The sequence below is a fragment of the Quercus robur genome, chromosome 10 (assembly GCF_932294415.1).
Source record: "Quercus robur chromosome 10, dhQueRobu3.1, whole genome shotgun sequence".
NCBI lineage: Eukaryota > Viridiplantae > Streptophyta > Magnoliopsida > Fagales > Fagaceae > Quercus > Quercus robur.
The window spans coordinates 55,484,316-55,505,754 of NC_065543.1; the positions used below are offsets into that span (position 1 = coordinate 55,484,316).

The 21,439-nt window shown below is 35.9% G+C and overlaps 4 protein-coding genes across 9 annotated transcripts; 2 read left to right on the top strand and 2 right to left on the bottom strand.

Moving 5' to 3' along the window:
* Nucleotides 1-496: 496 nt before the first annotated feature.
* On the top strand, nt 497-4,480 carry LOC126701474 (probable beta-1,4-xylosyltransferase IRX10L). The gene is made up of 4 exons (XM_050399590.1): nt 497-853; nt 2,281-2,669; nt 2,872-3,113; nt 3,534-4,480. The coding sequence occupies exons 1-4, from the start codon at nt 748-750 to the stop codon at nt 4,045-4,047; spliced, it is 1,251 nt and encodes a 416-aa protein (XP_050255547.1). The 5' UTR covers nt 497-747; the 3' UTR covers nt 4,048-4,480.
* A 1,176-nt stretch (nt 4,481-5,656) lies between these two features.
* LOC126703594 (uncharacterized) lies at nt 5,657-8,198 on the top strand. Its single transcript, XM_050402566.1, has 4 exons — nt 5,657-6,029; nt 6,140-6,198; nt 7,725-7,842; nt 7,972-8,198. Exons 1-4 carry the CDS (start codon nt 5,794-5,796, stop codon nt 8,051-8,053), a joined length of 495 nt encoding a protein of 164 aa, XP_050258523.1. The 5' UTR covers nt 5,657-5,793; the 3' UTR covers nt 8,054-8,198.
* Nucleotides 8,199-8,721: 523 nt separating this feature from the next.
* On the bottom strand, nt 8,722-12,093 carry LOC126703591 (chromophore lyase CRL, chloroplastic). Its single transcript, XM_050402559.1, has 9 exons — nt 11,585-12,093; nt 11,451-11,500; nt 11,284-11,344; nt 11,084-11,119; nt 10,758-10,808; nt 10,556-10,648; nt 9,351-9,455; nt 9,146-9,238; nt 8,722-9,020 (listed from the first exon to the last, which is right to left on the bottom strand). Exons 1-9 carry the CDS (start codon nt 11,726-11,728, stop codon nt 8,880-8,882), a joined length of 774 nt encoding a protein of 257 aa, XP_050258516.1. The 5' UTR covers nt 11,729-12,093; the 3' UTR covers nt 8,722-8,879.
* Nucleotides 12,094-13,750: 1,657 nt separating this feature from the next.
* On the bottom strand, nt 13,751-17,944 carry LOC126703592 (succinate dehydrogenase assembly factor 2, mitochondrial). Of its 6 annotated transcripts, none has more exons than XM_050402561.1 (6): nt 17,772-17,944; nt 17,602-17,645; nt 16,229-16,423; nt 15,971-16,097; nt 14,256-14,324; nt 13,751-14,151 (listed from the first exon to the last, which is right to left on the bottom strand). In XM_050402561.1, the coding sequence occupies exons 3-6, from the start codon at nt 16,417-16,419 to the stop codon at nt 14,005-14,007; spliced, it is 534 nt and encodes a 177-aa protein (XP_050258518.1). In that variant the 5' UTR covers nt 16,420-16,423; nt 17,602-17,645; nt 17,772-17,944; the 3' UTR covers nt 13,751-14,004. The 6 variants fall into 6 exon arrangements, with proteins under 6 accessions (XP_050258518.1, XP_050258517.1, XP_050258521.1 ...); XM_050402560.1 differs by having other exon boundaries at nt 16,229-16,464; XM_050402564.1 differs by having other exon boundaries at nt 16,229-16,504.
* Between the last annotated feature and the right edge of the window lie 3,495 nt (nt 17,945-21,439).

Consider the following 21,439-nt stretch of genomic DNA (forward strand, 5'->3'; position numbering starts at 1 on the left):
TTTGCCCAAAAACACTGTTTCTAAACTATATAGGTATATACCATTTTTTTAGGTACTCGAGCTTGCCAAGCTCGAGTACCATGTTTTTTTAATCCACTGTCGCCCCATATTCAAGGAGCCCTATAGTGGCGTTTTTAAGCCCTATAGTGACGTTTTCGGGCCCTATAGCGGCGTTTTTAAACCCCCATACCAGGTTAAGGGGCCCTATAGTGACGTTTTCGGGCCCTATAGCGGCGTTTTCCTGCAAAATTTTTTTATAAGTCCCCATAACAGGTTCAAGGGGCCCTATAGTGGCGTTTTTTTGGCCTGAAAACGTCACTATAGGGCTTAAAAACGCCACTATAGGGCTCCTTGAATATGGGGCGATAGTGGATTAAAAAAACATGGTACTCGAGCTTGCCAAGCTCGAGTACCTAAAAAAGTGGTATATTACTATATAGTTTGGAAACAGTATTTCTGGGCAAATTATTTTGAAAATTGATGGTAATGGGCCATTTTTGCCCCATTGTCTTTTGCACTTTAACTTGACAAATCTTCTTCATCAGAAAAGAACTTTGACACTTGACAGGGCTTCAAAATACCGGATTTCCAAACATAATTCACAACTCTCTCAACAACTTACTTCACCAGCTACTCAAGTCAAGTCCCACTCCCTCTCCTAACTCTCTGTTTACCCTTCTACTTTGTCTCGTTTCTTTTGTAGCCTGAACCAGAAAGTTCAGAGTTTGTTTTATTAAAAAGAAGAAAATGAATGGTTGGAGGTGGGGTTTTCTTCTGCTTGTCTATGCCGCTTTGGTCTTGAAAACTGGTGCTGTAGAGCATGGCCGGACTCAACCCACTGAGCGAATTTCAGGTGGGATTTCTTTCATTTTCATCTCTTTTGATTCCTTTTTCCTAAATTCTATCTCTTTCTTCTTTGATTCGCCTATTCTATTCTATTTTGGTTTCATCTGTTAATTTAGTTGATTAGGGGTTAAATATAGGATTTTGATTAATGGATTTTTCTTAGTCTTGATATATACAGTCTAGGTTTGATGGATTTTAGAGATTCACTCTAAATTAAAGTATAATTTGGCATTTCCTTCTTTAGATCATCACCAGGAAAAAAGGTCCAAGTAATATATAAGAAAGCTAGGAAGAGGATGATGTCTAGATGGGGACATGTTCTATTGCAAATTTGGCTCAGGTCAATCATGCTTGGTGCTTGTCTAAGCTTCCACACTTTTTTAGAGTTGTGTCTTAGCTCATACTAAATCGGGCCTTTTTATGGTCATGGTCAAGGCTAATGTGCGATTGATGCAAATGTAGTACGGGAATGATTCAGAACATTTGCTAAGGACTTTAAAGTTAGAACTTTGGCAAGATGGATTGGAAACATATTGTTTTGTGATAAATATTGTAACGCAAGACACTTTGACCTATTCAAACGGGTTCATATAACATAGAGAACAAGGAGGTGCAATATGGTGCTTGTAAACATGTAGCACAAATAGGAATGAGGGAATTGTGTAGCTTAATGCCAAAAGAGATAATTTTAATAATAAGTTACAGCTGCACTGGGAAGGGTTTATGTGATTCAAGCTGAGTTGTATCGTTTAAGTGAGTTCTTAACAAGAAAGAAGAAAAAAAAGGCGGAGTTATCGTGGGTTGAGGTTGCAAGGAAGTATGATTAATCAGCTGAAGGTATGGTGCTAACTTTTCTAGGCTTATTTTTGGGGGTGGGGGGATATGATACTAGACAAAGTAGATTGGAAAAATGTATTCTTGCTGTCAGAAAATAGTAGAGAGGGATCATATCTGTACCTTAGGAGATAGTTTTGTTGTCCACCTAAGGGTAATGTTTTTGAACCTCTAGGCTATTCACCCTGACAATTTCAGTTTTTTTTTTTTTTTTTGGGGGGGGGGGGGGGGGGTGGGCGTGGGGGAATGTATTTATTTTATTGCAGCCATTCGTTCTCTCAATATCTTAGCCTTTGAATATGTGCGATCTATGTTGTTTTTGAATTAGTTTGTGTTGTCGAGGTCTTACTTTCATAATCCTGAATTTAGGGGCCTGAGTTATATATCAAGCAATTGCTGTCCTTGAGTGTAGCTCCCAAAAATTTACGAAGTATACTGCCACTGTGACAAAGTTTTTTGAGTTATATGTTTCTCTATCCTCTTCTGCTCTGTTGGGGTTGTCCCATTTTTAAATCATAAATTATGAACTATATATTTGAAAACTATTGGATATTCACTTGTTGTAAAATTCAAAGTATGGTTTGGTTGCACCAACTGTAGGTAGTGCTGGTGATGTTTTGGAAGACAATCCAGTGGGAAGATTGAAAGTGTTTGTGTATGAGCTTCCAAGCAAATACAACAAGAAGATTCTGCAAAAGGATCCAAGATGCCTCAATCACATGTTTGCTGCTGAGATCTATATGCATCGATTTCTATTATCTAGCCCTGTTCGAACCCTTAATCCTGAAGAAGCTGATTGGTTTTACACCCCTGTATACACCACTTGTGACCTGACACCAAATGGCCTCCCTTTGCCTTTTAAGTCACCACGGATGATGAGAAGTGCAATACAGCTCATTTCTTCCAACTGGCCTTACTGGAATCGGACAGAAGGGGCTGATCACTTTTTCGTAGTGCCTCATGACTTTGGAGCATGCTTCCATTATCAAGTGAGAAGTCTTTCTCCCTTGTCTCATAACAGACAACATGTTTTGCTTGATCTTGTGGATTCGTGAAGAGTCAATAGGGTTTAACTATTTATGATGTATATTAAAGTTTGCACGTATTGTCAAATTGTTGTATGTTGGCATTTAGTTTTCTGTTATTTATAATTTGTATTTGATTTCTCCTTGTTCACTTAAACTGCTTCAGGAAGAGAAGGCAATTGAAAGAGGAATTCTTCCCTTGCTCCAACGTGCAACATTGGTTCAGACTTTTGGACAACGGAATCATGTTTGCTTAAATGAGGGCTCAATTACAATTCCTCCCTATGCTCCTCCACAGAAAATGCAAACCCACCTGATTCCTGAAAAGACTCCTAGGTCTATCTTTGTGTACTTTCGAGGATTGTTTTATGATGTGGGAAATGACCCAGAAGGTGGTTATTATGCAAGGTATTTTGTACTAAACCTACATGCTAACAAGAGAACATCCAAGGGTTTTTCATTTTGTTTATGTAGCATTTGAAGGCTTCAATCCTCCTTTCAATTAAATTGCAAGCAAAAGAATTTATTCCGATAAAAATAAGTGTTAGGAAAGCATGTTGTCAGCAGATATTTTGCCATATGATGAAATGAGAAACATGAACATGTTCATATCATAATAAAGATTGATGGTTCGTTAAGGTTGTAAAAACTATGTAAAAGGGGAACAGTAGTCATAACTCATAAGAGAATACATGGAGTGATCTTTAAGTGTTGTAAGTGGAAAGGAATGGTAGTAGTTCGAAGTTATTTTCTCCAATAATCTCTAATATAAAATTAGTTCAAAGCCAACACATTCCTGAATGTTATTTTTTGGGTACATTTTCACAGAGGTGCACGTGCGGCAGTGTGGGAGAACTTCAAGGACAATCCACTTTTTGACATTTCCACGGAGCACCCTACCACGTATTATGAGGACATGCAACGAGCTGTTTTCTGTTTGTGCCCCCTTGGCTGGGCCCCATGGAGCCCAAGATTGGTAGAAGCAGTGATATTTGGCTGCATCCCTGTTATCATAGCAGATGATATTGTTCTACCCTTTGCTGATGCAATCCCTTGGGAAGAAATTGGGGTTTTCTTAGACGAGAAGGATGTCCCCAACTTGGACACCATCCTCACATCAATACCCTTAGACGTAATATTGAGGAAGCAGAGATTGCTTGCCAACCCTTCAATGAAGCAAGCAATGTTGTTTCCACAACCTGCTCAACCAGGAGATGCTTTCCATCAAGTTCTAAATGGACTTGCACGTAAGTTGCCACATGAAAAGAGTATTTACTTGAAGCCAGGTGAGAAGATCCTAAACTGGACTGCAGGTCCAGTAGGTGACCTGAAACCTTGGTAGCAGCTATAACATTGTGCTATCAATGCTAATCAGAATTCTTTGTGTCCTGCCCCTTGGCCAGCTTCCAGATCTTATCAGAGTTTACTGTTTAATGGAAGTGTAATTTTCCATCTTTCCAAAGTGTATTATACTCTCCTATTTTTACGGTTTTAGGTGGTGCCATTTGCTGTACTTTGCGTAGGTGGTTCTAAATTATTCTTGAAAGTTACAGTGGTGATTGTTCCTTGTTTCTGGTATCACCTACCATTAAGGACAGAAAACAAATTTTAAATCAGGACTAGTATGCGTTCAATTTGTTTGCTGAACTCCATCATTGTAGAGTATAGTGATTGTGGCTGTCATAAAATTTGGCATCTTGGTAAATTATGGTGCTGTATTGTCCTAAGACTTGAGATTTTTCACTGTTTTGGGATGAAAGTTTGATTTGGCTGTACATTGATTTTAAGTTATTCCTATCTCTCTTTGCCGTGGGAAACATTTGAAAGTTGACTTACTGAATAGTTTTCTACCAGCATGTACTAGTCTCCTCAAGAGTTTCCAGCGTATTATAAAATCAGATCAGGTATTCAATGAAAATTATCAAATGCATCTTGGCTAGTGGGTGAAGAAAGTGAACTGAACCTTATGTTGATTGTGAATCTCTTGATCATGCGATTTGAAGTCATAGATCAAGTTATATCATGAAAATTTTCGTACTTGCGTGGAGAGTAACATGCTATTTATTTTTATTTAGATGTTTTAACCCCCACGCCAACCCCCCCCCCCCCCCCCCTTTTTTTTCTTCAGGTGAGTACATATTTAGTATTTTTTTCTATAAAAAATGAAAAGAAAAGAAAACAAGACTTACAGTTTTATGAACAGTTTATGCAAATATATCAGACCTGAAGACGTTTACAATACTATTGAGAAGTTGAGGATTGAGTGGGATGATGTTGGTTCCTATAGGCACTGGTAAAATTTGATACTGTTGAAGTGCAGTACACAAATGAGTTGCTAGAAACTTTGCTTATTGTTGTCTGGTTTAGTAGTCATATTCTAGTGTCAAGCCCCGATAAGTTTCCTGGGGAAAATGATGCTGCTGGTTGTGTTTAGCAGAGAATTTGATCGAAAAAATCTGTCTTCTTGCAAGTTTGCAAGGTTGAACTCTTTGGTGTCCCGACTGAGAAGTTTTACCAAGCATTTATAACTATTTTACTGACACGATTGTCTTTTGATGCAATCTGTAAAGTTGAGTAGATCTATTAGATTTTCAAAGTGAACCTTGTAGCTCCTCCCAAGGAGGCAGATCATATGCTTCAAAGAAATAGGTAAAGTAAGTCCTCTTTCTTTTCTGTTTTTTGAGAAGAAATAAGCCCTTAGCCCTCTTTCTTTGGCTACAATGGTGGTTAAAAAAAAAAAAAAATTATATTCGGTTAACGTATAGAACACTCTCGAGGCTGGGGCCCAAAGTACATTATGGGTCATGGCCCTTGTAAAACCTAGGCAAGAAATAATTTGTCGAAAGAAGATAAGAATTTTGCACGAAAAGTGGGTAAAGGGGGTCTTTTCACTTGTGTGGGAATTATGAAAGCCACGCTTCCACATGTGTTCCAAACAGCCAATGGGATTATAGAATACTCTATTAACACTTCACTCTTGCATCTTCAAGCATCTACCATTCTCTTATCTTCTCATTGCTATTACCACTCTTCTGTATTACATCGGAACTGAAAGAAGCTTACTTAGAACAAACAAAGCATAGAAAAAATGGTCCTGCAACTGCAGGCAGCCTCTAGACCTGTACCAACAACCAAGTCTTGTTTGGCTACAACAGGCAATGCTGGTCTGCGAAGACCATCTGATCGATTTGCTCTTAAGTCATCTTTTTTCTCTCCATCACTCAACCTCTTGCTTTCCTCTCTACCACGCACTCCTGCTTCTGCTGCACCCAGATTTTCCATGCGTGTTGCCTCCAAGCAAGCCTATATTTGTCGTGATTGCGGGTACCCTTTACACCGCTCTTTCTTTCAAGTTTCAAATTCAACTTGGGTTGAATGTTTTTTCTTCATTTTTGGCTTAATCATATAATCAAATTGCGATTTTGTTGATGCAGGTATATATATAATGAGAGAACTCCCTTTGAGAAATTACCTGACAAGTATTTCTGTCCTGGTAAACCACTTTTGTTCCTTCTGTATCTCAATCTTTAGTTTCTTCTTTACGATTACTGTTCGACATATTGTGAAATGGCTGACTCTTTAAGATAATGTTTCCATCCTAAAGAGGCAATTGTGACAATGTCTTCCATATCTAGATAAATTCTTAAATAGGCATTTGTGTCTATTCCCTTCCACTACATATTTTTTTTATAGTGTCTGGATAATTTTGATTCCTAATTTTAGAATTGGCCAAATTCTTGTTAGTTATCAAAACAAACCATACAACCTTATCATGTTTATGGCTACCTCTGCAAATTATTTGAATGGGGAGAGCTACACTACAGGGTCATATCCCCAGGATGGCGATAAGTGATAACTCAATCTCTTGCTTTGTGTGGCAAAGAGATACAAGTCATCTTGACGTAGAGGCCAAGAGATGATGATTGGTGCGGAGATCAATCGTTGAAAGGAACTTTCACGGATCTATTTGAATTTGCTACTTATAGGGTGGCATCTGTGGCAGATATGATGGTGAGTCACACTTTGGAGAAAGGATGGAATTGGAATATAAGGTTCCAACGTGGTTTTAATGAATGGGAGATGGAGTTGGTGGGGGCCTTTACTCGTACATTGGAGTTGCTGAGTCCTCCTATTGAGGGTGGAGACAAGATGAGGTGGTGTTTGGGGTTCAAGGGGGGTTTTTGATATAAAATCCTTTTATGGTGCATTGAGGGGATCAAGGTTTATTACTTTTCCTTGGAAGAGTATTTGGAGTGTGAAGGCTCTACGTCATGTGTCGTTTTTTGTTTGGACAACTGCATGGGGCAGGGTTCTCACAACAGACCATTTGAGGAAAAGTGGCTGCACTATTATGGATTGGTGTTGCCTGTGTGAATGTAATGGAGAGAGTGTGGATCATTTGCTTCTACACTGTGGTGAGGTTTTTCGATTATGGAGCTTTGCCCTTAGATTTTTTTTGGTGTTTCTTGGGTTCTACCTAAAAGAGTTATTGACTTGCTAGCCAATTGGAGGAATTGGTTGGGGATGCATTCTTCAAATGTTTAGAATTGGGTACCACATTGTGTGATGTGGATTATTTGGAGGGAGAGAAATAATCACATATTTGAAGATTTAGTGCTTTCTAGGGATAAGCTCTTAGAGTTGTTACTTTGTTTGATTGGTTTCATGCGTGGGGTTGTGCTTCAAAATCAGTTCCATTGTTTTTAGATTCACTTTTTTTTTTCTTTCTTTTTACATAAATTGTTTTGTTTTCCTTTATTGCTTGTACATATTTTCTTCGTTTACTTCATCTCTTTGAGGGAGTAGCATCTTTTTAATACAAATTTTCTTACCTATTAAAAAAAAAAATGATGAGCCGAACTGCTTCTAAATATAATAAGAATTTAAGATAGGAAAGAACAATAATTATAATAAGAATTTAAGATAGAAAAGAACAATAATAAGGCAGGCATAAGAATGAATATGGGAAGTGTTATGGTAATGCACTTCATGATCATTGCTCTCCATTGTGCTTTGCAGTCTGTGGTGCTCCTAAACGAAGATTCAGGTCCTACCAACCTGCTGTGGTAAAAAATGCTAATGCAACAGATGTTCGAAAGGAACGGAAAGCACAAATTCAAAGAGAGGAAGCAATTGGGTAAGCATATTCCCTTTCTTAATTCAGGACTAACAAGCTAACGACTGCCAAAAATGTTTTATTCCTTCTACTTTTTCCCCCATAATTCAAACACTTTTTTCTTACTACATCATATTTGATCTGGCACAGGCGGGCACTCCCGATAGCAATCGTGGTGGGAATTGTGGCACTTGGGGGATTATACTTCTACCTCAACAACACCTTTAGTTGAATAGTTGGGTAGAAGCCAAATGTCTGTTGTTGACAGAATTATTCTTGTAATGTCATCTTATTTCTCAAAGTTCCTTCTGATTACACTATACATTTTCCATTCACGATCAATAGCTGAAAAGGAAATATCCTCACTGTTCTGAGTATGCAAACAAGTAGATGATCCTCACTGAAGAGAATAATCCCAACTCAGCTAATTAATCAAGCAATAAAGATTTCCCAGCTTTTAAAAGACCGCATATCATATTATAAAACCATGGTATTCACCTTATATGAAGCAGCTTGCAGGGATCAGCGGTCTTATAAAAAATAACAGAACAGAATACATGATGATATAAATACCGGAAATCTCAAGTACTTCTGTTCACTGGTCAAACAGTGCTTCGTTGAATTACATCAACATCATTCATAATAAAATGTCAATTTTATGCTGTCCTTTGAATTAAATTTTTTTATTTTAAAAGTCTAGCCCATTGGCTAGGCAAATGTTCTGCGGGAGACATACAACTCTGAATTGATTACAATTATGAGTTCACAATCACATATCCTCTTCACCTACATTCAAAGTGAATAATATTAAAACTGATAATGTCAACCAACGGGTGAATTTCTCAAGGTCTCACCACAAACAGAACCCTCTCTTACAGACATTTTCCTCTAGTCACTTAATTGCAGACCAAAGTTATTGCCTATAACATTATATATGTGAAAATTCCACAAAACAAAATTGTTTAAAGCTAAAGGTCGTAAATAAAAAAGAAACATTATTTAACAAGAATCGAAGAATATTGAGAAATTTACATATTATGGCTATATCTAACAGGTAATCAATCTTGCAAAACAAATGAACCCTCTATTCGTTTCTCCATCGATTGCTGAAAAGGGAAATTTAAAGGAGAAAGCATGTCATTGAAACTAGAGGCAGGAACAGGCTTGAACTCGTATGGACCTTCCTTCGCTCCCCAAACCTGTACCAAGTAATACAAAAAGCACTCCCATTAAAGATTTTCACTTTAATCTCAACCGAAATTAGTGCTGTTAAATATTCTTAAAGGTAACATAGTTGAAAGCACATTAGACTACAAAAACTGACTTGATTTCCGTCGTCATCATAGCCCCTATCCCATGTATGTATCTCATTATTCTTCACAATTGCAAGTTCAGAAGTACAGTACGTTGCTCCATTCTGTCACAAAGGAAAGAAGCTATCACTGAATACTTGTAGTTAGAAAGATCACAAGTTCAGAAGAAATCAACTCATTTCCATATCCCAACTCCTAGGTTCAACAGAGAATTACCCATGAATTAGGAAACCCGCCAGGTGGAGTTGAACCTTCATATAAGCAGCGTTTTCCACGCTCACAACGTTTGAGATATACTGTCGTTAAATGCTCCGCAATATCCTGCACACGCATAACACATTTAAAGAAAACTCAGCCAAAAGTAACAATTTGAAAGCATCAAGATGAATCAATCTCAGGCATGAAACCTAGCTGGCAAGATTAGTGCAGGACTTTAAATCAAGAACCCTAGGTTATCAGTCTTCCCAAACTGAATCATTTACCTAAGAAAAAGCATATAATTATTCCATGGGCTTGACTAAAAGGTAGTTCAGCCATGTGCTGCTCTCAAGACTTAGGAAAACTAGCCCACGGCGCCACGCAATCATAAAACCTAAGAAGCAGAATCCACAACCAGATGGACCTCATATAAATAATAGATTTAGAGAGAACAAAGCCAGCAAAGCATGCCTCAGCAAAGTATACAACTGCTTTGACAAGTGAACTAAAAAGTAACTATAGCAAAATAAATTCCTCTCAATTCTTTTCACTCTAGAAATATTCCAAGAAGGAAAAAGATGGCTAAGCATCCAACACCATACCTATATATATGTCAAGACATCACCTTATGAGAATTGGCAAAAAACTTGGCAGCCACATATGTCACATGATGGTATCAGTCAGAAAACATCAGAATTTATATTTAGTTCCTCAATTATATATCATAGATGATACTAATATTTGCTAACCCTGCAATTTGACTCATGACAATGCCACTGCCTGTTAACCTGTATCTTAGAAAAACCAACTCATTGCACTGTTGTAAGTTAATCGGGTTCAAATATTGTGATCTTTGCTAAAAGGCTTCAAAGTTAAGGTCATATCTATCAATTTCCAAAATTCCCTCTTGACTTCTATTAAGTCCCTGCTCAAAACCAATCCATCCAGTTCAAGAAATGATGTTGTGTTATGCCACTTTATGAATTTATAAAACTTGTACCAACTAAAGCAAGGCTCCTATATAGTTATTCCCCGTTTGTACACCACATTTACTGAGGCTTTTCCTTCTATCTTCAAGTTACAATTTTCTATACCAGATCTTTTAAATTGTCCATTCCAGCAAAGATAACAGACAAAGTCTCCAGAGTCCAATGCAAAAATCTTTTTCATATTACATGAACCTGTTAACTAAGCCCATGATTTTGACAAGACAAAAGACATACCCCAATAACTTCTTCAGGCAGTGGACGCTGATCCTTTGGGCGGTCACAGAAGTTCCCGTACTCCTCCACATCTCTAATGGCATATGAACTTACCTGACCATTGAACAAGTTAAAAAGATCAGAGAGTACGCATTCCAACAGGTGAATCATGCAAAGGAACATGCTGTTGAAGACTAAACTCCAACATAAAGTAAATGCCCACCTCAACATCACATCTCAATTCTTTAGGACAAGGCTTGACCATGTAGAATCTCTGTAATCAGATACCAGATGGAATTTATCAAAAATAATTCTCATTGAAGAAAATGAAAAAGCTTGCACTCTAGATAAAGAATTTTGTTTGCAATATGAGCCTAAATTGAGAGAAATGTTTCTAGAGGAACATCATTGAAGTTGAATTTTCATGAAGAAAGTAAAAAAGAAAAAAGAAAAAATGAAAGCAGAAGAAGCAAGGAGATGATGCCTGCTTATGTATCATGGTTAAGACTGGTGAATAAGCAATAGAGCTCAACTAAAAAAACAATATACCTGGCGAAAGGGCTTCTGAGGGGTCCTCCAGAATGCCTAGCATTAGCAACAGAAATAAAATTAGTGAAAACGCTAATATTAGTGGCAGAAAAGCAAGTAATAGCTAGCAGTAACAAGAGAAGAGTAAATGAAAGCAAATAAGGGGGGAGTGATAATGATATAGAATAAGAAGAAGATATATTAATTAGTCTCTCACTCACTTGTTCAAAATATAAAACCTTAGAACCATCGACCATCTCTGCTGCCGGGCACGTCATCAATCTGCACACAGAGAGAGAGAGAGAGAGAGAGAGAGAGTTAAGGAAAAATTAGTGAAAGATACAAATTTTGTTGGTTGTAAAGGGTAAAGTGAAAAGGAGTGACCGACCTGATATTGAAGTAATTATCAGGATCTCTGGATGCTTGGTCCCTTGAAAACTAAATTAAGCAGAAATAGCAATAAGAAAGAAATAGAGAAGAATAGGGTAAAGTGAATTTGAAGAGAAGAGAAGAGAAGGGTACCTTTTGGCCTGTGAGGGATTGAGCAACAAGGCGAGTATGGTCCCAACGAGTGGTGGACTTGGTGAGTCGTTTGAGCAAAAGAGCGCCTCCTATCAGTAACAGCGTCTTCATTACCACTCCCCTAGCTCTGCTTCCATTTCCCATTATTCTCTCTCTCTCTCTATTTCACCCTCAAACATCCACCACCATCTTCAGCTTCATATATAATATAATATAGTGTTAGGGTTTAACACTCCAACTGCATCGCATCGCACCTTTTTATTTATTTATGTCGAAGCTCCCAAATGAAATGAAATGAAATACACTAATAATTGAGATAGATAGATAGATAGATAATAATGAAAGGGAAAATCCGATGTGACAGGCTGACCTAAGATGGGAGGTGGAGTGGAGGGATTTCAATAATAAGTTGAAAACGTAACAACAAAAGATTATCAGAATTTCTGTGTCTTTCCCGTCGGCTAGTGTTCGAGTGTTTCCTATCCCCTCTGCCACGTCACCCCCCACCCTTACCCTTTTCCTTTCCAAGGTTTACCATTCTACTCTACTCTACTCTAGTCTTTAGGATGTTAACCACCAAACCCCCCACTAAACTCACCCCAACCCAACCCAACTCCTCATCCTAGTAGTATTTGTTGTTGTGGGTTGATATCGGGTTGGTTTGGTTTGGATCTGATTCTGCTTCACAGTTTTTTCACCTTATATAACCCAACCCAACTCCACTCCTCAAGTTAGTATTTGTGGGTTGATGAGTTTGTTTGGTTTCAGTCTGCTTCATATTGATAGTTTTTCAATCTGTTTTGTATATAAGTTTATTTTATTACTTTTATTTCAAATTATTTTTTTAATAGTTTGATTGCTCTTTTAGTATTTTGATAATTAGTTTGATGAAGTTTGAGAATTTGGAATATTATTTAAGCATATTATATATGAATTGTAATAATTAATTATTATGAAAATAATGTTTAAATAATTGTTGAAAGTTCAAATTTTTTATAAGGCATTAAAGAAATATGCACAACCCAACCCAACCCAATTGGGTTGGTTTCTACACATGTGATGGGTTGGAGTTTCTCAACCTAATAAAATGCAATTGAGTTGAAAAGACCCTTCAACTTGATCCATACACACCCCTAGTTACACTTTATACAGTTTTGCTATTATTCTTTTTCTATTGTTCTCTATGTATTCTCACATCACATCATTGGCATTTCAATTCCATTACATCATTTTTCTCCCCATTAGTCTAAAATACAATATTTCTTACTTAAAAAAAAAAAAAAATCATTATTAACACAATTATTATAATTGGTGTATAATAAGAATAACATCAATGATGAATCGAAATAAAACTGATTGCTCCAATCATGAAAAATATAGTATTACTAACATTACACTTCTTCTAGTTGGCTCCCTTTCATTCTTATTGGTTCAATAGCCCTCCTTTAATTTCTCTTCCGCTACCCTTCGAACTTAAATTTTTAATAGGAGATGAAAATTTTTAAAATCAATAGAACTCTTTCATCACATTTTAAATAACAAAAATCAACAAGAGACTTCAGCCTTTTATTAAACGGAATCCACCCTTTCAACACATATTTGTTTTGACTTGCTTCGAAAAAAAAAAAAAAAAATTGGTTTTGACTTTTTGATAAAAGAGGAGCATGGCCATGAGGGTGGTCGAAATATGTACATATTCATATTGTTTGCACTTTGCACTGGGCTGTGGCTTGGAAAATTGCAACATAAGCTGTGCAATGTACATTGAATGTAGCTAAGGAGTAAGGACTATCTCTTTCTTCTTTAGGCAACTTCAATCCGCTCGAAATTGCATGAATAGTCTGTCATTTCAATCAGCACCCTTTGAAACACATATAATCCTTGGTTTAAAATGGGAAAATATTACCTATCATTACATAGCTTATGGATTCCAAGTGCTTCAATGGAGAAAAAGAGAGAACTATTATGGATTCGTTGAGTTACTAAATTCTTCCAAGGAAAATATCTACAATCAAGTGTTATATCTTTGCGTCCATTGCAATTTCCTTATGAATGCCTTCTTTTACAATTGTTTTTCCTTTTACTTTCCTTTTGCAGCAGGAATTTTCCATTTAAAAGTTGAAGTACCAGTCCAAGAGAACAAAAATTGAAAATATGGCTTTCATATGTAGAAGTACGGACAGACCAAACCATGGCATAAACCGTTAAGAGTTATAATATACTACATTACATAAGCAACTATGGATACAGTACCTGGGCCTAGAGGCAAGACCCCATAATGGTTTTGTCTCACCACAGTCCTTATTCATTTCTTGAGAAGGTATGGGACAGCAAATAACAACCACATAACAGAAATTTATATCCTTATTCATACAAAGTAACGCGTCATATGAGACCTTGTTGAGAGGTGGATCGCAAAGCTACTGGTTCCCAGCAATAGGGCCGTCCTGACCTTTCTTAATATCATCCCACCCTCTTACCCATGGCTGCCCAGGCATGGCTCGTGTTTCAGGAGCAGAGTAGCTGTTGAGGTTGTTCATAACCTTGTCATGCAGGGCAGTAAACACCTATTACATTGAATATTTTAAGAGTAAGAATGGGAACTCCCAAGACACAAGAAAAGCAAAGGAAAATAACTAAATTGAACTTTCATCTCTTGATCATAACTCACAGGATTTATTTCCAGTCCTTCAGGGGGCTGCTCCTGGGCAGTAAGCCACTTCCACAGATCTGGGTTTTCCTGAAGAACAGGAACACCACATTCAAATAAAAACACAATATATTGAACATTTAGTCTCTCTTCCCTAGGAAATAGTTTATTTTCTAATAGAAATCACAGAGTTGTAAGCAGTATAAAGACTGAGAAATACTTTAGTTTATGCTAAATTGGCACTCAACTATAGAACTTGCACACCTCCCCTGTAAGGAAAGTTGTGCCTTGATCTTTAGCGAAATGAGAATATAAAAAAACTGAGAAACACATCAGTTTATTCTAAACTCACACTCAACTAATAAAACTTGCATACCTCTCCTCACTTAAGAAGTATGTAACATGATATTTAGAGAAATTAGAACATCAGAGTAAGGATTCAATTCCTTTCCCTTTATAGTAAACCCATCTCACACCAAACATATTGTGATCAAGCAAAAAAGATACTCGAAATAACACTCATTGCCTGTTGCAAGTTATGGAGACAACTTTAGGAATAGTGCTGAACAAGAAAGCTAGTGATCCAAAAACAGAATGACCGAGCAACCTGCCTCAATGTCACTTGCCAAAAACCCCCATGATCTAAAAAGCAACTGAATTCCCGAATCCCTTGGATCAGTCAAATGCTTTAGATGGTTTCTTTGTCTCATTTCAGGCCAATTTCAATTAAGTCATGGCAATCTCTCTTGACAATCAGCACCATTCACATGTTTTTGACTAGCTGTTAGTTATGGAACACTGTTTTTAACTAGTTTAGGATTGTGTATCATTGTAAGCTCGATCTTGGCTTTATCAGGGTCAGATAACTATTAGGATTAACAAAATGCATAGAACTTGCAGAAAGTCTTCTGAATTGTATCAGAAACTAGAAATATGCAAACTGGAATGTGCATAATTGGCGAAATGGATGGCTTATGAGAAACTCAATATGACTAAATATCATAAAACTAGAGTCTCATCAAATTCCATAGAACAAAACTTTAGCTACAATTTTAGCAAAGAATAATTAATTTATTCATAAAATACATAGGTCAATGTAGACATTGGAAACTGGTGCAAGAATGAGCCTGTCTTCATATAATTGTCATAAAGGGTCAAATTGGCACAATGATGTGTGGGGCAAAAGTCTTCAATTGGTGAAGGACTTTAGGTTAAAAGATACAGATTCTATAATTAAACTGTTCTATAAGAAAAAGGCCAAATAAACAGAAATTGCCAAGGCAATCACTGTAGTAACATGTATATTGTGCAAACACAGTTTAAGGTCACAAATTGCAACATACCACCATAAACGCACATCATTGTCACATATCAATGAGTATGAAATTATTTATCTTGAAGATATGCACCCCAAATCAGAAAAATTATGGTATCAAAAGAATCACTTTGCTAAATTGAAGGATTCTATTGGCGATAATAAATTTTTAAAATGACTAAAACTTCACAGATGTCCTCTGATTTTTTGAGGATACATACAGAATATTTTTGCATGAACAACAAATATGGGCATGCAATCATACAAAAATAGTTAATAAAAGAAAAAATAAATTGAATTATAAATATAAAACATGTCCTCTGTGTGCTGAAAAAGAAAATTCATTTATTGTCAAGGCTGGTAATGGCTTATGACCAACACTTAAGCGCGAGAATAGAAGAGTCGTATAGAATAGCTGTACCAGGTCAAGGACATGAACGAGAGATTTAATACCATTCTCATCCATGGAATGAATATGCTCCTCCACCCATTTCCCAAGAATCAAATCCAACTCCAAAAACCCTCGTTGTTTGCTCCTATATATCAGTCTGTTTCCCACATCCAAGGGAGAAAAGTTTTTAGAAGAAATTAAAATTGAGATCTCCATCAAAATTAAAATGTGACAAAGAAATCAAAGCCCAAAGTATGATTATATTCAGACAAAGAAATAAAGTGGAACCTGTTAAATAATTGTCTCTTGCTCTCTTCATTGGAGAGATCGATATCAAGCGATTGGGTATTTGAAGAAAACCCAGAAACCCAACGATATTGAGGCTTGAAAAGGGCCTGAGGGGAAGTGGCAGCAATGGAGCTCCGATTGGAATTTAGGATTTTGCACACACTAATCAGACTTCTTCTCAAACTCGCCATTTTGCTTTACAAATAGAAAATCGTTCAGATGGGTTCTTTTTCACACTTCACAAATACAAAACCATGGGGGTGTGACTGTGAGTTACTGTGGACAACAAGAAAGAGGGCAAACAGAGAAATTTTATGCCACAACTATTGTAGGGCTAATAGAACTAGTCGCTAACCCGAGTAATGCACAAGATAGTTCAACAAAAGTAATATATATGTTCACTTTGCGCAAAGATACAGTCACTTGAAACATGAAGCATAACCACCTATTTACAATATGACTCAAGGCATACCATACGATGCACGGGGTGCTAAAAACAACCAAGTACTATAAAAAAAACTCATGTATTCCACTATACTTTGGCAAAGAAGCAATACCTATCACTATATACTATCTAATCTATTGGCATCTGCATAGTATATGAACTAAAAATATGAAAAAGAAAGTCTATCAGAACATGAAGCAATAGAAGTATTCATAGAAATAATGCTTCTATATGGAATTTAATCAAACACATTATGGGTTATTTGTTTTGCAATTTTGCCAACTTATAATCAAACACAAAATATAGTCAAAGGAAAGAATAGATATCAGCATATAAAAATATCTCAACATTTTAGCTCAATAAGCTCTTTTGAGTCATAATTCTTCACAATCATGTTAATGGATGCTCTATTGCCAGCTGGGTGCAACTTATTTCTTCATTGCATTCTAATTTCAAAAAAGAAAATCTATCTGATGTAAAAATTTCTTAAAGTAGTCTCTCATGTAAAAATTACTTGCACAAAAACGTAACTTGATAATTCACAAAAATCACAAAAAATCTTGTCCAATAAGAGAAATGAAACCACCACTTTCATGGAATTAATATTGGGAAGATTGAACTTATTTGAAAAATATAAGAAATGAAAATCGCATATAAATTAATTGCTTTAGCCAGGGGAAAAAAGAACATGAATTCTTAGCACCACCCGGTTCACCAAACAATCCAAGTCAAACCTACACCACCAAAAATAAACAATTCCAACAAGCCAACAGCAGAACAACCTCAATTCTCATTCTATAAAACCCAAACCCAAGTGAATGATTGAAACACACAGAGAGAGATTTTTAACATCCCATATGAATTTCATTAAAAAAAAAAAGAAAAAAAAAAAAACATGAATGAATCAATAAAAGAGAAAAAGGCAAACCTTTTCAGAGGGCAACAAAGCTTTTGTTGTCACAGGGTCTCTTCCTGAAAATGTTGACACGCAAAAGCGCAATGTCTTAACAACTGAAACCAATTTTCATTATTACAGTAGAAAGATAAAAGAAGCTCTAAGCTGATTCAAAGAAAAGAGATACAAACATATATAAGCACCTGATTCTCGAATCTGAAAAAGAGGAGAAATCCTGAACTTCAAAGACAGATGATCGGGGATTGAGGGAAAGGAAGAACTTTTTTTTTTTTTTTTCCTTCTCAAAGCTTGTTTTATTTATTTAGTTCAATCTCTCAAGTTTAGCAAAATTGGGAGTTGTACCTGGATGCCTAAAACAGTGATCGGCTTCCAGTCTTTACCGGTATCCTAAAACCAAAATTTAAAATAAATAATCATGATTAAATCTTACGTGGAAACCTGTGAGCACACAAAATCTAAAGGAGTCAAATAAAAAACAGATTAATACTGACGTGGAAAACCTGTGAGCACCCAAAATCAAATAAAGGAGTCAAAGAAAAAAAAAATCAAATTTTATATTTGAGCAAAAAAAAAAAAAAAAAAAAATCAAAGGTTTTTGTTTCCTATATGTAAGTGGTAGAATAAAAGTCCAACAATTGTAAGATTATAATTATAGTACGTAGATGAAAATTAATTTTTAATAAATATAATAAGATTTTTTTTTTTTTTTTTGTGATTTTCTCTCCTCTCTTGTGTATGTTTTAAAATAGCTAGTATTTAAAAAAAAAAAAAATGTATGACATTTGCTTTAAAATAAATTATATAACGTTTATTTTGTAATAATTACTCATATATAGTGTGTGTTTGGCTCCAGCTTAAAAAATCAGTTTATTTTACTATTCAGCTTATTTTTGCTACTATTTATGGGTTCCACTTAAGGATGATAATGGGGCGGAGCAAGGCTGAAGGATGGGGTCCTCGTCTCCGCCCCGCATGGTTTTGTCTTACCCCATTCCCGTCCCGCCCCCATCCCGCATGATAGGGAAAACTTTCTCACCCATCCTTGCCCCTTGAGGCCTCGCGAAGCTTTGCCTTATCCCGTAAAACTCTACTTTTTGTTAATTTGCCCTACAACTAGTACAATTTTTTTAATGAAACTTATTTCATTAATAAAAATATACTTGAAATTACAACTAAATTTATCCCATTAAATCAAATAAATTTTTAGAAAAAATTAAATGATATATCCAAGTGTTTAATAAGACGATCATACAAAAATAAAAAATAAAAATCTCATAGTATAATACATAACAAAATAAAGGCAGAGAACCATATTGGGTAGAATAAAATAAGCTAATATTGATATGTTTGTTTAATATAGTAGGATTTTAAGGTATGAAAAATTTACAATTATAACCCTTAGTAACGTGAGGCAGGGCGGGATGCGGCGGGGTGGGTCTAAAAAGTCTAAACCCATCCCTGCCCACCACCTTTGTAGGGTGGGAAAAACCTGCACAGGGCGAAAGCAGGGAAGGGTGGGTTAAGCGGGGCGGGGAAAAATTGCCATCCCAACTACATTTTGGTACTATTCATGGGTCTCGTTGTACCCAACTTTTACCTTTATTTACAGTACTTTCAGCAAAAAACTTTCAGTTTCAGCAAAATGAGCTGATCTCAAATAGACCCATAATAAAATTCAATATTAAGTCTTTTAATATCAATTGAGCTAACTAAAATCAAAATATTTGTACAATTTTATTAATTAAGTTAACTAAAACCAAATATTTGTAAGAAGTTAATTATGTATCTTTTTTTATCCAAAGGTTAATTATGCCACTTTGAGGAATATAAAACACTATAATTAATTATTGCTTTTCTATATTATATAGTACTAAATATTAGATTGGATTGTAGTATATATTAGACTAGTCGCTAACCCGTGCAATGCACGAGAAAGCTATTGGATATGAGATTTTAAAAACTTTTTATTAAACTTCCCACCACAAAGATATAAATTTACCAGAACACAAACTTTTAGTATGAAAACAAAGATAATGATATTTAATGGATAGGGTAATAACTTAGGCTTTTAGAAGAAAACAATTTGATTTAAAAAGTTGGAAATTTTAGCACAAGCAAGAGCAACTACAATTGTTAAGGAAGGATTAAAGGTCCTATAAGAAATATTTTTTCCAATATTTGGGCCCAATGGTAGAGTTCAAAGAAGGCGACTTGTTACAAAAAATTCTTCTCATTATAATCAAAATCCTAAAGTGAATATTCAATCCAAAAATGTGTAACCAATGTTATATATTGAAGTGTTGTATGGGGTAGAGAATAGAAAAAACATATTCTTATGACCACGCCCATATAGTTTCTAAGTTCTAACTATTATGCTAAGTAACCAAACAATATTAGTAATCGAAAAAGTATCATAATCTAGCATACTGATTTAAAAGTTACAATTTCAAACACAACCTCACTATGAAAATTCCACCGACATTCAAATATCACTTAGTTTAAGTAAAACTATAAAAGTAATAAAACTAACATTTGGAATAGAGGGTTAAAGTGTATCTTTTGAATTTGGAACACTTTAAACAATAATAGCAAATTTCAAAACCAAATATAAATATATTAACATATAATAAGGAACACTATTATAGATTCTATATTATTCAAGGTTCTTAGCTATCTCTGCTAATTCCAATTGAATTAGATTTCTATTCTATTTGGTAACTTCTATCTCTACTAATTTTAATTGAATTTAGGTTTCTATTCTATGTGGTAACTTATGTCTCCTAATTCTAATTGAATTAGGTTTCCATTTGACCTATAGCTTCTTCTCTTAATTCTAATTGAACTTCTCTCCTAATTGAATCAGATTTCCATGTAATTAGCATGCTTATAAAATAGTTTTGCATTTTTGTCCTACCTGGAAATCGAGTCTCTAAGGCTCGATTTATAAACCAAAAAAATTTTAAGTCTCAAGTCTCTCGTACAAGCCGAAATACACAAAAAAAAAATTTAAGAAATCCAGAAACACAACAATCAGATAAGAATCTAGAGACTTAGATCAGATAGGAGAGGTGGCTTGGGTTGCGCGTTGCCTAGATCAGTCGCGCGCTGCCTGGATTGATGGCGTGCAGCCTAGGTCGCGCGTTACCTGGATCGGTCGAGCGCGGCCCAGGTCGTGCGCTGCTTGGCCTGGGTCGCACGCGGCCCAGGTCGCGCACGATGCGCGGCCTGGGTTCTTCTCTTTTTTTTCTTTTTTTTTTTCTTTCTTTCTCTAGGTTCTTCTCTGATATGTTCTGGGCTGCCCAGGTTGCGCACGTTGCGCGGCTTGGGTTCTTCTCTGTTGTTCTGGGTTCTCTTGATATGTTTTGGATTCTTCTGATATGTTCTGGGTTCTTCTCTGATATTTATAAGGGTTATAAATCGAGTTTTAGAGACTCGATTTCCATGTGATCGCCACCTGGAAAAATATGCCACATTGGACGTGATTAGACCATGAAAATCGAGTCTCTGAGACTCGATTTATAGGCCAAAATCGAGTCTTATAGACTCGAGATGCTAGTAAATAATATAGTTTGGGAACCGGGACTACTAACTATATAGTTTGAAAATTATGGTTAGTTACCCATTTTCGCCCCTTGTAAATGATTTGCTAATGAACCGTTGAGGCAATACTCGTATACAAGATACAAATGCTTCGGTCCACTACAGTACCCAATTAGCGTGACAATATTTCGATGTTTAAGTATACTTCCGAAGCTGATTTCAGCCTTCAAAATACAAAGCAAAAAAAAAAATATAAATAAATTTAAACACTTATTGAACAAGACAATAAATTAATTCCATTTTCAAAATG

Bases quoted from the DNA above. Each gene is read 5' to 3' on its own strand.
- LOC126703591 (XM_050402559.1), bottom strand. From the start codon at position 11,728: ATGGGAAATGGAAGCAGAGCTAGGGGAGTGGTAATGAAGACGCTGTTA. The intron at 10,809-11,083 runs GTATATTGTTTT...ATCTGATTACAG, and splicing joins CTCAGAAGCCCTTTCGCCAG to AGATTCTACATGGTCAAGCC. The intron at 9,456-10,555 runs GTATGTCTTTTG...ATGCGTGTGCAG, and splicing joins TGCCTGAAGAAGTTATTGGG to GATATTGCGGAGCATTTAAC.
- LOC126703594 (XM_050402566.1), top strand. From the start codon at position 5,794: ATGGTCCTGCAACTGCAGGCAGCCTCTAGACCTGTACCAACAACCAAG. The intron at 6,030-6,139 runs GTACCCTTTACA...TTGTTGATGCAG, and splicing joins TATATTTGTCGTGATTGCGG to GTATATATATAATGAGAGAA. The intron at 7,843-7,971 runs GTAAGCATATTC...GATCTGGCACAG, and splicing joins CAAAGAGAGGAAGCAATTGG to GCGGGCACTCCCGATAGCAA.
- LOC126703592 (XM_050402561.1), bottom strand. From the start codon at position 16,419: ATGGCGAGTTTGAGAAGAAGTCTGATTAGTGTGTGCAAAATCCTAAAT. The intron at 16,098-16,228 runs GTTCCACTTTAT...TGTGGGAAACAG, and splicing joins AAGAGACAATTATTTAACAG to ACTGATATATAGGAGCAAAC. The intron at 14,152-14,255 runs GTGAGTTATGAT...TCAATGTAATAG, and splicing joins AAGGACTGGAAATAAATCCT to GTGTTTACTGCCCTGCATGA.
- LOC126701474 (XM_050399590.1), top strand. From the start codon at position 748: ATGAATGGTTGGAGGTGGGGTTTTCTTCTGCTTGTCTATGCCGCTTTG. The intron at 854-2,280 runs GTGGGATTTCTT...CACCAACTGTAG, and splicing joins ACCCACTGAGCGAATTTCAG to GTAGTGCTGGTGATGTTTTG. The intron at 2,670-2,871 runs GTGAGAAGTCTT...AAACTGCTTCAG, and splicing joins GAGCATGCTTCCATTATCAA to GAAGAGAAGGCAATTGAAAG.